The sequence below is a fragment of the Mytilus californianus genome, unplaced genomic scaffold (genome assembly GCF_021869535.1).
Source record: "Mytilus californianus isolate M0D057914Y unplaced genomic scaffold, xbMytCali1.0.p SCAF_5, whole genome shotgun sequence".
NCBI classification, from domain to species: Eukaryota; Metazoa; Mollusca; class Bivalvia; order Mytilida; family Mytilidae; genus Mytilus; species Mytilus californianus.
This window is the reverse complement of record NW_026262701.1, coordinates 52,234,571-52,250,376: the sequence shown is the minus strand read 5'-3', so window position 1 is coordinate 52,250,376 and position 15,806 is coordinate 52,234,571. Positions and strand designations below refer to the sequence as shown.

Below are 15,806 nucleotides of genomic sequence, written 5' to 3'. Positions count from 1 at the left end.
AAATACTGGCCCTTACCAACTGATTTTAATAGTTTGATCTTTTGTTGTGTTCTTACGCCACTGCAGCAGATTAGAGGGGGGATGGGGTAGGCCCCTGTAAACAAGTTTAACCCCGTCACATTTTTTATGTGCATGTCTTATGTCAGGAGCATGTAATTCAATGTTTTTCGTTAGTTGATGTACATCATATTTGTTTTTCGTATTATTCATATTGTTCAAAAATCAAGCCATTAGTTTTCTCATTCGAATGAATTACATTATTTTGTCATTTTGAGACTTTGCTTGCTTTGTGGTATGGGATTTGCGCATTGTTGAAGGCCGTACGATTACCTATAGTTGTTAACTTCTACGTCATTTTTTATTTAGTGAAAAGTTGTCTTATTGGCAATCACATTAAGTTTTCTGATTTTTATATTACGTGTATTATTATGTCTGGTGAAAGGTATTTCATTCCAATTGACGATTTGAACTTATTACAGTAACAAACCATCTGTCCCATCGTTTTGCGTTTATCTAATTAAATTAAAACATTACTCTCTTGAAAATTGACATTATACAAAATTCATTAGCAGTGACGAATTCCTTACACAAAAACTACTCAAACAGAGTAATCAAGAAAAACGACTGTAATTACAACTTCATATGTTTAACGGTCACTTTTACGAATTTGTGTTTTGGTGTTACAATTCACTAGCAGCATGTTTTGCGGTCTAAAATCTTTAGATACCCGAATAGTGGTTTGATCGGTAAATTTCTAGATTGTGTACATGTGAACTTGCATGGCTGGTGATCCTTGCGTGTCTGACTTTATACGCTTACATTGTCGACGCATCCTGTATCGCTCCTTCTGTTACAGATTCATGCGTTCCTCATGTTTTGTTTTTCTTTTATCTTGATTTGTGTCGAAGTTTGAGATTTGAACATTTTGTAAGTTGTTTTTGTGTTTTGTGTCGATTTGAAAAAAAGTTAGCCCTTATCAACTGATTTTGAAAGTTTCTTCTTATGTTGTGCTCTTTCACCACTGCGCTTTTGCCTAAATCCATAACATGTGTTGTGCGCACGAAATCATTTCGTTTGTGTGTCAGTTAAGTTTGTTTTGTGATCGTCGCATTTCATAAATTAAGGTAAGAACATTATAAAGAATATTAAGTACAGTATACAAATAACGTATAAAACATGCTTCATAAAATGTGTAAACACTAGACACAGTAATTTTTATGCCTCCGACCTAAAAATGAGAGCTGTCATTGGTCAAGACTGATGTAGTTGGAGTTCGTGTGACTTCAATCTGTCACTATTTGGCACTACCACAAGTCTTTCTTAATCAGCCAAGGGCGTAGAGGAGGGTGCTAGATCGTAACCCTTGGCAATTTAAGAGGATACATTGTCCTTATTACAGTTCTAATATTGGTTAATTCATGTTGTGTGATTTTTTTGTCTGTTTACGGTTTTCCTATTTCAGCATATTCAAATATAAAAGGGGTACTTTTAACCATGATTTGACATGCCAAATAGTTATCAAAAGGCGGAAAACTAAGGTCAAGTTGTCAGTGTCTTTGTGTGTTAATTTTATTTTTTCAAAAGAGAGGTTGCTCTTTGATTATCATTACTTTTTATTTACCCGTGCCTGTTTTGTATTAAAGACCAAGCGTTAACATTAACTTTCTTTCTATTTTTAATCGACACGGTGATACCATCGTAAAGTGGTTGACTCAATTGTGGAAAGTAGTGGGTGCGATTGACAGCACGTTCAAACCAAAAACCGTCACACACGCGGAATGTATTATAGTGCGGTGACAAATAAGGTAAATTTGAAAATTTAATGGACCGAAATACCTCACGGCTAATTTTGGTCTTATTTTGTAGATAAATATAATATCCTTTGATTAAGGCGTGTCGTAGAGTGCCAAAATAGTGCAGATTTTTGAAAACTGCGGTCAAAGGTCAAAAGGGGGGAATTTTTAAAAATCGCAAATTTTAGACATTTTGGACAATTTCTCGGTAGTCTCTCATGTTAACTGAGAAATTTTTTCGATGGAAGCATGCGCTAGGTATGCTACACAAATACAGCTAGTCATATTTATGTCTGATTACCACAGATTAGTGATACATACCCTCGCTTGCAACATGTAAGAAAATGAAACAAATATCTTTATCTACGGATAATAATGTGTAATTTTTGGTCTTTTTGGAGATTTGTCTAATTGGCAATCATACCACATATTTTTTTGATTATGGTTTAAAAGCAGTCATTGCCAAATCTCAATAACTGTTGTACCATTTTACATAAATACTTCGGACAATACCAATACCATCTATCTGATCAGGGGTGTACTGGTTTTCCATAAAGGAATATCACACACTCAGCTAAAGTATGCATTTCCGTTCAGTATCAAATGAGAGTGCATTGTAATCATTATCCATTTGAAAATAATTGTCATCTACTAATCAGACAAAATATTTATCAGAGAGGTTGGAATACATTATAAAGATAGAAATAATTTGAAATTTCGAAAGATCGTAAATAGCTTTTCACAATTTTTTTTTCGCAAAATGCAATATCTGTAAACATATGTAACTGGCAAACTGTACGACAACGAAAAAGGGTTTCATTCGTGAATTTATTATAAGCGTTCCCGTGTTTGAAAATGAAAAAGAAAAAAATCCGAAAATCACACTTTAACGCGATTTTACAAAAAACTGCACCGTGGGAAAACTCTACGACAGGCCTAAAATGAAAGTATAATGTTTACTCTATCTTTATGTGAATTTTCAGCCGTGAGGTATTTCGGTCCATTAAAATCTTTAAATAAGCGACTTTTTCGATTTGTCACTCCACTATTAGTAAGATAATAGACTGCTCAGCTCGAAATCAAAATAATAGTCTCCAGCTGTTGGCGTCTTCCTGTGATACTTTTCGTATATACTTGTAAGTTTGCACGGAAAAATTCCTAATCAACATGAAGATCTAGTTAAAGGTAAGGCATGTTTAGATCTGATTTAAATGTTATCGTCCAGTTATTTTTGCCTCTGAATATAAAACAGTCACCAATCAATCTAAAAAAAAATATTTTGTTATTTTCGTGTCTGACATAATTAATTTTGTTGGCAGGTGCTACATGTATTCCACATGTCATATCCAGAAATCATGGTACGAAAAATGAACGAATTAGAGCGGCGGCTGTTAACACATTGTGTGTTACCCATATTTTCCTCACCAAAGCATACCATAGCGTTTGTAAAATAATTCTTTTCTATAATATTGAAAACAGATTTTCAACGACACAATAATATAATAATTTTCTATCACCGCAACCGGTTCTTTTATTGGATTGTAAAATTTGAGATAATCATTTAATTGAACATAGATAAAAATAAAATAAAAATGGAAGCAAAGACATCATTCCATTGTCCGTAATTTTATAGTCTTCTGTCGTCTTTTGTTCACTGTCGTCTGTATGAATTTCCTCTATCTTCACTAAGAGAACGTGGTTTAGAATTTGTCTTTGCAATTGATTGTTGATAACTATAGAGTTGTTTCTCTAAGGCATAATTTTCTGATTGTAAAGCGAGTATCTCTCTTCTAAAATATAAAATGATATATAATATTATACAATTGCACAAAAGATCTAAAACGGGTTGCTAAACAATTTATAGCCTATCAAAGATTTTAGTCTAACATTTATTGCATTATGTTAGAACTACACTGCTTCGAGAGACTATTAAGATTTTCGATTTTCACGTGAGAGAGGAATAAAAGGACCAAAGTAACGAAATCAAAATTCAAATAAAACGTGAATGACCACCTTCAGAAAACAAGATTTGAAACTGTTTGAAATCAACTTTACCAAAAGGAAGTGTACCCTTAATTACTAGCAGACTAACTAGGTCGGTTTTTCTAGATGGATATAAAGGTAGCAAAACCCAATCACTCAATCTTGATTGAATTATTTATCATTTCAAAATATTTTTTAATTAAGGGATAATTCATTTAAGCATAATGCTAAGTGTGAGTTCTGAATTGAAAGTCGTCAAATGAATACATTTATATCGTATTAAGGATGTTAAAGTACTTTTAGTATATTGAAATTAATAATACATTATACATTATAAAACTTATCTCAAGAGAGATAACTCCAGTGATATCGAATGGAACCTAATGTAAAAAGCATGCTAATTATCTGGCCTGATAAGACAGTACTGTACTAGATAGAAAGTATTACTCATTCTCATCACTTAGTACAACCTTCAATGCAACAGAATTATAAAAATCAAGATTACAAAATAAAAATGATACGTGCATGATTCTGATATACAATACTATTTAATTACAATAGTTTTTATAGTTTAGCCGTAACAACATTTTCTTTTACTGAACATTATATTTTAAAGTTTCTAGGAGTGATTCTATAGTTTATATGTTCTAATAAAACGAGTTATAATTGGTAGATGTTAATAAACAACAATCATATACAATACTAAAGAATAACCAGTAAAGCGATTCAACAACATTTATTGCTGTTCTTCATTTTGTAACTTTCTGGATATTTTCGAAAAAGAATTTAAACACATTACAGCAGTCCAAATTAACGTAACGTCGAAACAAGCTTTACTATGATTTTCGTAGATAACAACTTCTTTGTCATTGACAGAAACACACGCGGGAGTAGTTTTGGATATGTGTCATGTGTATTTTATAAAGTTTGTACGTCTGGAGCTTTTATCTGGATTTAGCTTCACAGGAAACGCTCAAACAAAACATTTTTAAGCCAGGAATGCATGCGTAAATTGCATGTAAATTAACATATTTTTGCAAAACTAACGGAAAAGTTTTTAAAAAGTGACACTGCATTAATTTTCTTACATCATTTGTTGTTTATGAACTCTTGCCACGTCATCTAACCTATGGTATGTTGGGTAAATTAATAGTTGTGAATCAATCCATTCCACGTGTACGGTAATATGTTGGTCCTCTGTGCTCACCCAATCATTATCTGGACTGCTTATCTGAAAGTAATTCAATTCTAATTACAACAAATGGCAATGAACAATTTTCATAAAAGAGCGTGCACGTTGAAGCTATGTTCAAAGAGGTTCTCAACCTTCTAGGGCTGACTTGGACCTTATGTTTTACATTTTACTTTTTTTTAAGATGGTTTATATCAGGTAGTAATTTTTTATTATCAAAGAAATCAGAATATTTAAAATTAATCTTTCTATGTTATATCATGAACATTTCTTATCGTGTTGTCTTAAAAAGAAAAAAGTACCAAAGAGACATTCAAATTCTACAGTCGAAATAAACTGACAACACAATGTTAAAAAATGAAAGAAGACAGACAAGTCCACAAAATTGTACATAGAAAACTAAAGATTGAGCAACATAAACCCCAATAAAAACTAGAGGGTTATAACAGGTGCTCCGGAAGGGTAAGCAAAACCTGCACCACTAGTGGCACCCGTCGTGTTTCTCATGGCAAGTACAATTTCTGTGATTAGTTTGAAATATTTGACGCTGGACATTAAGCAAATTGATTGTCAGTCAACATTTCCGGCTCTTCAGAGGGAACCACTTTGCAGAACCAAACTAGTTAAAGATAATGTTTTATCCGTTTATGTTTCGAATATCCATGAAGTGTTTGCCACTGGACTTTAAGCAAACAATAATCAATTTGTCAAAATCAATAAATGCATGTGCTCTTTCCTTTACAAAAATACTGAAAGACAAAAATATACTAGTCTATGATATATAAAGCACGTGAATCTATAAAAAAACAAGGATTTTTAGAAGACTTGAAAACGTTTACTTTAGGATACATGTAATTGAAACTTCGTTTCTATAAAAAGACAAAATTTATCAGCTAAGTTTTTATCAGAATGTTTGTACATTTTTCTGATCTCCTGTACATTCAACTATCGGCATTTGTATATTGTTGAAGACCGTATGCTGACCTCTACATGATTTTTTTTTATTCTGTTAGTGTGTTGAGTTGCTGTCTCATTGACGTACATTGTAAACCATACATATTTTTAAATCCTGTGTAAATAACGAATCATTTTAGTATAATCGACACTGATGTAATTTGTGAGGACAAAAAATCCGTATGCAGTGTCAATGACCGGTTATCAAGCACACTGTTTAAGTATTCTTCAAAGTTTTCCTTCACAAAGAACGTTCGGAGTAAATATGGAAATAATAAATCCTGGGTGAAATCAATAATTATACCATGGTTTTCATATACATCCAACGACAAACAAAGTGACTTTCAGCATTGCTTAACTCATCAAAACAATCAAGGTAAAATCAGATGTGGAAAATTGTAAGACTTACCAGCTGAAGGGGAAAGCATAGTTAAGTACATGCTTGTTCTTAAAGAGGTTTGAACCAAAAAATTGTTTCAATTGGATCCTTTTATACTGACTATACGGTAAGGATTTTGTTCAATGTTGAAGGCCGTATTTGCGGTGACCTATATTCGCTTACTTATACGTCCATTGGAGTCTGGTGGATAGTTGTCTCATTAGCGAGCATGCCTAATCTTCATAATTTCATCAACTAAAAATCATCCCTAGGTACAATATCTCCAGAAAGAGGAAAAAATGCATTTCAAAAACATGCAACAAGATACCGGGAACACAATGTCAGTTGTGTTATTTCAGCAATGATAGAATTATTGAAAGTATGTCAACATGTCGTTAACAGTTCCGATATATGTCAAGATTTTTGGTATTTGAAGAGCAATCTTCCCATATCGAACGATGAATTGCTTTTCTAGACAAAAAAAATTAGAGTAATTAATGGAATAAATGCAAATGATTGTTTTATTTGTAGCATCGTGATCGTGACTTGCTTGATTAATGTCAGTTTAAGAGACATTTGTCTACAATGTAATTGGCTTAAACAACTTGGGTTTTTCAATGTGACATATATTTAAACAGACGTTTCATTAATCACATCTATCTCTAGATTTGTCATGCCTTAGAGTAACGCTATTTCAATCAACGTCGGCGTGGCATACTTTGGAAAATTGTACTAGACAAGTTTATAGTTATAAATCTTGTTAAATATAAATTTACTAAGTAAATGTACGCATACCTTTTGTACGTGTTTTTTTTTTTAAACTAGGATTAAAGCAAATGTATAGAATTAATAACTTTAAGCATGCTGAATGCACAAATGAAATACATTTCTGACAAGTTCTAGTTTCTGAAACTATATTTTTCTTTATGTGAGTGGGGGGAGTGGAAGGGGCAGTTGATTATATTTGTCGATTACTTAAAATTAATTAACTTGATAGTTGTCATTGTTGAATAATTTGTAATATCGAAAAATATTATCAAGCTTGGTGAAATATTACTTAAAGGAGAATACTGGTTCAGTGACAAATAGTTCTTGCTAATCAAAGCGTTATACAGTTTTACAATAATGAGAGGTCTGCGAATTTTGACATTGTGGCAATAACATGTGATGTTCTTTCGTAACATTTAATATTTTCTCAGTAATTTGGCCTTTCCGTCTGTTTGATTCGATGAGTCTTAGTAGACAAAAAGCACGACTTGCGTACTTAATTAAAGCTTGCTATTTTTGCTGCTGTAAATGTACAGGGATCGAGGTATTGATTACATAATGACGATATAATGAAACTCGAAAGCGCCTTCTTCAGTGACCCGACATACAGTATTCAAGTTCAGAACAAATTACCACGAAAGATTGAACTTAAGCTCAAGTCAAGTTATTTGATTTGAGATGTTACAATTAGACTAAGTACTGCTGCTATTAACCAAATTCATAAATAAACTTCTCTCACTACAGCCTTCAAAATGCAGAAAAACCCTTTGACGAACAAGGTTCAGAAATTTATTTGTACAGTCACTATGGTTTCTTAACTTTTAATTTCTAATCATAAATGATTGTTGAATTATACGAAATTAAAAAAATAAACAGCGTCACATTGAGCGAACGATGCGTCCGTCAACGGTATATTCAAAATTGCTGCAAGAATAACATTGCAATATTGAAGCATTAAATCAGAAGTGAAACTAAAAAACCTGCTGAAAAACTTGCAGGGGAACATAATATTGCGTTCATAAATTGCCTCAAATTTGACAGTTAAAAGTCCCATAACTTAGGAAAAGCAAATTTGATTTTTTTTTAATGAGAAGCGAGTTTAGTTTACCTTCAAATGACTTTTCTACAAAAAAAATGCTTCACTAAGTTGAGAATACGTGACTATAATTAAGAAATACAAAAAGGTCGCTATAATAAAAAATCTCTTGAAAAAAATGTCAACAACACGACGTCTTTATAAATTTCATGCGTCCGAAGCGCTTTTCTGGATTTGCCTTCATCAGGAACGCTCAAACCCGAAAATTTGAAAGCCAATAATGTATAATAACCGAAACAGTTGAAGAGCTTTATGAGCAAAGAGTACCCTAATGAATAGAAAAGAAACTGTGCCACTTGCTGGAGGATGAAAAACACTTCCTCCTCTATCATGAAATATGTTAAAAAAAATTGGCTCCTTTAAAAAACGGCCATTACTGAGGGCAGAAGTTTTATAGATTGTTTTCCATGTGTTCATATTATAGAATTGTTATTTCTTTGGTATATTGAGTTGCTTTTGACACAAACTAAATATGTTTATATGACAATAAATATATTATTATTACTAATAACAAAAAAACAAAATACAGTTCCAGTATTACAGTTATTTGAAATTCCGAAATAAGACGCAGTAAAAATGTATGGAATTTTCATATATCGTCTTAAAATATAAATTAATTCCCTTAATATTAAAAATTGTCGAAAACGTCTGAATGTTTTATCTCAAAATCTGTATTATAACTTTTGAAATTCAAAAACTTATAAACTGATCAATTATTTTTTATTTTGTTTCTTAAATATACGCATAATTGCAACCTGTGTATAGTGTTAAAACGCGTGACATTTTGGCGGCGTACAGCAATTGCAGCAATTGCTTTATTTTCCAGGTTTTTATGAAACACACGCATGAGGATGATAAACATGTAAACTATGTTGAAAAAAACGTAGTCGAAGACAATTATAAATTGAACAAAAATTCACACAGCAATACGTTCAGTATATCATTTAAGACCATTCTGAGTACAGGTTTCCGACAATCTTGATTTGAAGTGTAAACACGTTTTCAATACTTTTTACGTGCTTTCTTTGCATATTCACCTTTATTCTATTAACTTTTATTCAGCGATAATTATGTATTTATAACTGTTGTTTTAGCTATATGAACAAATGATTATCATCCCACAGATCATCCAGATATGTAACTCTCACCATTTTTTACAAGTAACATAATTTTCGTTTAATTTCAACACTATTGTGCTATTTCGTGGCGGTCAGTTTTTATTAGTGGAGGAAGCCGGAGTGCCCGGAGAGAACCACCGACCTTCGGTAGGAAAACTAACAATCCTAGTCAGTTAAGATTTGAGTCGAGTGCACCTGCCCCGTGCGGGATTCGAACTTACAACCTCAGTGTTGACAGACTAGTGATACAGTAATTCAACTAATTATACCACTCGTTTAAAATATATCAAAAATGATAATTTTAATTGCATGAACAGTTCATCATGGAATTATATATTAAACTATTGTTCATCCTTTTTGTTTTAGAAAAGATACAAAGAAAGAAACTTTAAGGCTTTCCAACGAAACGTAGGACTATCAATTATGTGGGGTAAAGGACAACAACCCAACGACATCAATAACTAAAAGATATATACAGGGCAACAATAATAGACTTTATAAATTAGGCCGTTAGTTTTCTCTATTGAATTGTTTCATATTTTTTCATGTCGGGGCCTTTTATAGCCGACTATACGGTATGGGTTTTTCTCATTGGCAAAGGCCGTACGGTTGCATACAATTGCTAACATCCATTTCATTTGTACTTTGGTGGATAGTTGTCTCATTGGCAATCGTACCACATCTCCTTATTTTTATATACTATAATGTAATTAAAAGCTTTAAATATCGTCGAGTTTAAAGAAGTTGAGAATTAATCAAACAGAAACTATCAAAGATCTGTCATGAACACCAATTTCTATCAAAAATCTATTAAGATATGACAATATGACATATAAGACAATCCCTAACGAGATTCCTGACTAGAGCTTTAGACAGACACGTGCGTATTTGTAAGCGTTAAACTAGACTACATGTTTTGAAATTTCAATCCTCCTCCTGAACTTTTGCGTACATTTATTTGTCAATATCAAAATTAATATTTTTGCCTATTTCAATGTGTTCTTATAAGAATTTAAATGTGCAATTATAATGTAATGTTATATTTATATTATTCCTGATTAAAAAAAATGCCAAAGGACTGAAAGAGAAAACATATTGATTAAGTATATTTTTATTACAGTTTTTGTTGACGTCGTAAAGATTAAAAAAAAAGAGAATTCAAAGAATTACACATTTCTCTTAAAGCGAAACCTCACCTCTTCTATCGGAATATCTGTATGTATCAAGTATCCGTCATCGTGATCATCCTGAACATAATATTTAACAAAAGGTCCATTGATAGCCCGGACATACTGATTCCCGCTATATGGGACTATTCCCAAATTGAAAGCTACATACCGACTGTTTTTTCGTGGCACATGCTTGATATCCGTATAATACAACTTGAAAGCCAGATATTTGCCACTGGCATCAGCTTCTAACATCCATGCTTGTTTGTCTTTGTCATAAAGGTGTGCTCGATTACGGTTTCTACTAAGAACATTTATAGAAACTTCACTAATGGACACAACGTTTTGCATTTCAATCCTAACCTTCAAAGAAGAACGTCCGCGCGACAATTTCATTAGAGATGCTCCAACTGTAAATGGTTCGCTGTTTCCGGTTGCGTCTAGTAACTGGTCAACTGGACCAGATTCATAAGCATTTTGATCTCCAAGTGATAACTGATACTTAACATCACATATATGGTCAAAGTTTGTGTGTCGCACTAGCTGCACTGTGATGTTGTCTTCAGTTTCAACTGTGCAAGCGTTTGGGAATAACGAAACACTCCAATCAGAGAGACCAAATGAAAAATAAGGTGTTTCCATTTTTGGACCGTAAGAATGTCGTGAGTTATTTTCTTTTGGAATTCGGAGGTAACATTCAAAGGAAGATATAATATTTCTCAGTTCAAGTTCAACTAAGAATTCCCCGTTGCCTTGCATAAAGCCACGTTTCGCCATATCTTCTAGCGGAACGAATGTTTTTCTGCCTTTTACGTTTTCGTCATAAGTAAATTCACATTCTTTCTCCATGAAAGACTCGTTCTTTGTAAAATGATCGTTGTTTAGCATTGTGAAAGAGAAATCCAGCTTGCTTACCATCCCCGTCGATGTTGATTGAAGTTTTATGTACGCACCAATATGTTTTTCGCTTTTAACAAAACTAACAGTCCATTTGTGGTGACCATAAACCATGTCTTTGGCGTAAATATCCTGCGAAAATTCTCGTAGAACCTTGTTTGGTAGCATAAAAGTAAAAACTTGTGTATTGAAACTGTCGTTTAGCTTGACTAATCTACAAAGTTTCGCCATCTTTCCGTTAAATCTGAAATAACACAAAAAATATACATATAAATATACACAATTAATTGTATTCCAAAACAAAACGTCAATACTACTGATGAATATAAAATACGGATAAGTTGAAGTACAACTGTAAATAAACCACTTTTCTTATTACAAAACAGCCCGTTTGATAAACTGCAAATTTTAAAAAGTTGATACTTACTTCAATTTCAGCCGTACTATTTACAGAAATCCAATTAACGAGTTAAAACGACCACTTAAGTTAAACAGAAATAAAACCATTTATCAATGAGCGTGACAAGAGAATTCCCCATACAATAAATGTCCCCGAACAATCACTTTTAGAATGTGAAAATATGTCTAGACCTTGAATAACTTTCTAAGAACATTTGATCTAGAATTTTATCCCTGACTAATATTGCGTCTGTCTTTTGAATTGTGCAATTTCCTATCTGTGATTGTTCTGACATATAACACGACTTCTCAACATAAATCCTTATGTTGTGCTAAAACTACATTTTTTGTAGTTCATTGAACGGCCTCACTTTATATAGGTTTTGTGTTCGGCAGAACTATATATTAATTTAGGAATGGTTTATGATCAAATAACAATGTTTCCCGAATCAACACAACTTCATTTTATGGGAATTATAGAAAGTTATTAACGTATGAAAATATCCAGAATAGCAATGTTTATTATCCGGATCTTGGTATCTTGGGAAAAATATCAGATAACTGCAGTTCCCCACGGACTTACTTTTCATGTATCTATATTGTATAACAGCTTCTATTTGTACATATTCAAATGGTTTTATAACTTACGAACATTGAACAGGAAAAAACCTTGGAGGCTTGTTATAGTTCTTCGATCAATCTCTCAGCCGCGAGAAATACATTGTTCTAGATAAAATAATACTTTATGAAATGTAATTGGTTTTGTTTAATTTCTTAATTACTTTTGCATCGTAATATACTATTGTTTGATATTTTAGCACATTTCTTTTACAGTTATATGCAATCTGAAAATTTAAAAGAGAGGCGAAAGATACCAAAGGGATATTCAAACTCATTAGTCGAAAACAAACAGGCAATGCCATGGCAAAATATGAAAAACGATCAAAAGACAAACAGTATACAAAACACAATATACATTTAGTACATGTATAACACTAAAGAATGAGCAACACGAACATATATCTGGTTGCCATTCAATTGGTTTAGATAATATAATGTAGACGTTGCATTTTGATCTTGTCTGTTAAAGATGTACATCGATGACATGAACATTACAGATGTTCTTATATATCTCTCTCTCTCTCCAAATAAACATCCGAATGATTTTTGGGGCTTTACTTTGGCATTACATGGACTTTGTCATATCCCACACTACAGTTTGCATTTATATCCGCTTCTCCTTTTACCTTGTAAATTCCCAATCAAAACTAATTGAAACTGTCGTAGAATTGTCACGTGACCATAAATAACCACTGCACCTCTTTTGCTATTATTTACCAAATTTAATTTTAGTTATCCCCTTGACAAATCATTAACTTGACAAAGAATGGTGTATTATTATTTCGTGAGCTGTTCTCGCTTTATACATCTTGTTTATGTTTACGAACATCATAAATACATTTTTGTAATATCCGGTGACGGAATAACCCATAGAGAACATTTTGAAATTTCAACTTGGAAAAATGAGTTTAAATCCATATAAGTAGTGTCAAATATAGGTTTAATGCGAATATTCTTGAATTCATTATTTTGATTGGTTATTGCATATTGCCTTTAAGGTTCCCAGTTATATTATGTATGTCTGCATTAAAAGTATTACGTTAGAACAATGCAGGAATCTGACAAATTAAAACTAAACACTACTACAACGTGTACATGCATAAATCATGTCTAACAAAAGTTAATTCTTTAAATTTCAATCTTTATTTCTGAGACCTGACATTCTGCTCGAATGTATATAAAAAAACAATATACATTCGGAAAATTCATTCAACTACTTAAAAACTATACATTTCTACTACAAGTCCGCATGGAAGCTTGAAAAATGTGGGATTTATTCATAATGTTATAAATTAAAACATTCATCACGAACACAGCCTTGATATATATGTTAAGGATTTTCATATTTCACTGATGGTGTAATTTTTTAAACTACAAATTGTGCACATGTCGACATGACTTCCTTCATACAATGTAATTAAAAAGCGGTTTAACTGGTGACGTTTAAGGTGGCACGGTACTATTTGCATTCCGGAATTTAGGTTGCTCTTTTGTGTACCCTACTTAAGTCTATATATCTGAACACTGTGCACGTGATTGGACAAAACATACAGCATCTACAGAACAAACTTTCCCAAACTGTGGGATGAATCATGTGTAGAAAAATAAATATGAAATGATTTTACATACAGGTGGAAATGAATTTTTGAGAATTTTTGAGAATTTGTATTCACTACATGATAAAAGACCTAAAAGTACTAGTGGCCTTAGGTTTATAAAGATAGCAGAAAAAGTAATCGGTCATCATACATTTTCAATTTTATTTCTGAATATTATAATGAAAGTACTTCAGTTAACTGTGTACATGTATGTAGGTTTTTAGGCAGTGTTAGAAAGTGGTGAAAATTCTAAAAAGGCTAGCATTATTCCTATGGGTCAGGAAATACTACCGTGCCACTTTTAATGTTCGAAGCGCTACGATTCTAACCCTTCTAAAATCCATTATCCGACTGTATCACATCATATTTCAAATTGATTTTGTCCTACCTATTAGAAAACAAGATTGTTTTTCTTTTTCTTTTTATACTAAACAAATCCATAAAACATACACAAGAATTCATATAAATGATTTTCCCAAGTTTTGATCACCAGCTAATCGATACCATTATAAGTATCTTTTGTTGTAATATCGATTCATTAAATTTGCAATAGAAACTTTTGAATTATTCAGTCTATGTCGGAAAAAAAACTCGATTTAATATGAAACACAGACATCCACGGGGAAATGTTTATGTCAAAATATTAATTCATTTCTTATTGTAAAAGGATAAATATAATTGAAAAATTAATAATAGAGGACTCTCGCAATTTGGTTGATTCAGATTCTTGTTTTAATGAACGCAATTTAGCTATTATACTTCTTTTTATTATGATAAGTCATTGATTGTTGCTTGCAGTAGCAAATATTTCATGCATATTCAAAACGATAATAATTAACAATTATTATAAATCAAATTGATAGGTCATAGAGAGTGGGTGACTGGGATGAAAGGGTAGGAAATTTGGAGAGCAAAATATAAAAATAAATGATGCATAAGTTGGAAATCATAAAAACTATATTGTACATTTTGTAAATGTTACTATGAACTATAATGATCTATAATTTCTTTTATGAAAGAATAAACTTTATAAAATGTATTTGTAGCAAATACCGCCATTTTGTTGATACATAATTTCAAATAAGTCAAATAGCAAATTTTCAGTGGCAATGAATTTAAATCTTAATTGAACATTATGTTCGCAGCCATGTTTCAGGGGTGTTTGTATTATGTAACGTTTATAAAATAAGGAGGTGTGGTACATGTACACTATATGATTGATAATGAGACAACACATCTAGCAGAATCCAAATGACGTGAATTTAATCACTTATAGGTCACTAAACGGCCTTCAACAAAACTTATATCGTATAGTCAGCTAATAAAGGCTCGTGTATGACAAAATGTCACAGTTATTGTAAGCCAATTACAATTTATAAATAAATGATGATTATTCTCCAAGACTAAAGTATCAATCATAAACAGTCTGGCCATGACAATGTGCTAGGCTAAAACATAAGTAAATAGTATCAACAGAACGGATGGTCATACATGTAAGTATCCATACTGGTTTGGGGTCTAACTTTTAAAATATTTACTGCACATCTCTTTAAATTCTCAAGTTTGAAAATAAAGACATTATTGTATCACTGTAATACTGCAAGGTCCTGCAGAACAAATGGCAAGAGGCGTAGGATATGCCGGTTTGTTTTTGATGTGTTTGTTACTCTGATATGGTTGATGGGTTATTGCCAGTATTTCGTTTTCACCCGTTAAGAACAACTACCAACCGTTTTAAATTGTGAATGTGATTAAAAAAAGTGGTGTTAAGCAGTTATATAAATATTGTTTTAAAAGCAAACCACTGCATATCGATCTTTTTCAGCACAATTGCATGTA

General features: G+C 32.1%; 1 protein-coding gene across 1 annotated transcript; it reads right to left on the bottom strand.

The window, feature by feature from the left end:
* Positions 1-3,296: 3,296 nt before the first annotated feature.
* Positions 3,297-11,587, bottom strand: LOC127701025 (uncharacterized). The gene is made up of 3 exons (XM_052204790.1): positions 10,480-11,587; positions 4,865-5,007; positions 3,297-3,583 (listed from the first exon to the last, which is right to left on the bottom strand). The coding sequence occupies exons 1-3, from the start codon at positions 11,578-11,580 to the stop codon at positions 3,445-3,447; spliced, it is 1,383 nt and encodes a 460-aa protein (XP_052060750.1). The 5' UTR covers positions 11,581-11,587; the 3' UTR covers positions 3,297-3,444.
* Positions 11,588-15,806: the final 4,219 nt, after the last annotated feature.

Excerpts from the sequence above, each read along its gene's own strand:
- LOC127701025 (XM_052204790.1), bottom strand. The coding sequence starts at position 11,580 with ATGGCGAAACTTTGTAGATTAGTCAAGCTAAACGACAGTTTCAATACA. Across the intron at positions 5,008-10,479 it reads CAGATATTCCGATAGAAGAG|ATAAGCAGTCCAGATAATGA; the intron begins GTGAGGTTTCGC and ends AATTACTTTCAG. Across the intron at positions 3,584-4,864 it reads GTTCATAAACAACAAATGAT|AAGAGAGATACTCGCTTTAC; the intron begins GTAAGAAAATTA and ends TTTATATTTTAG.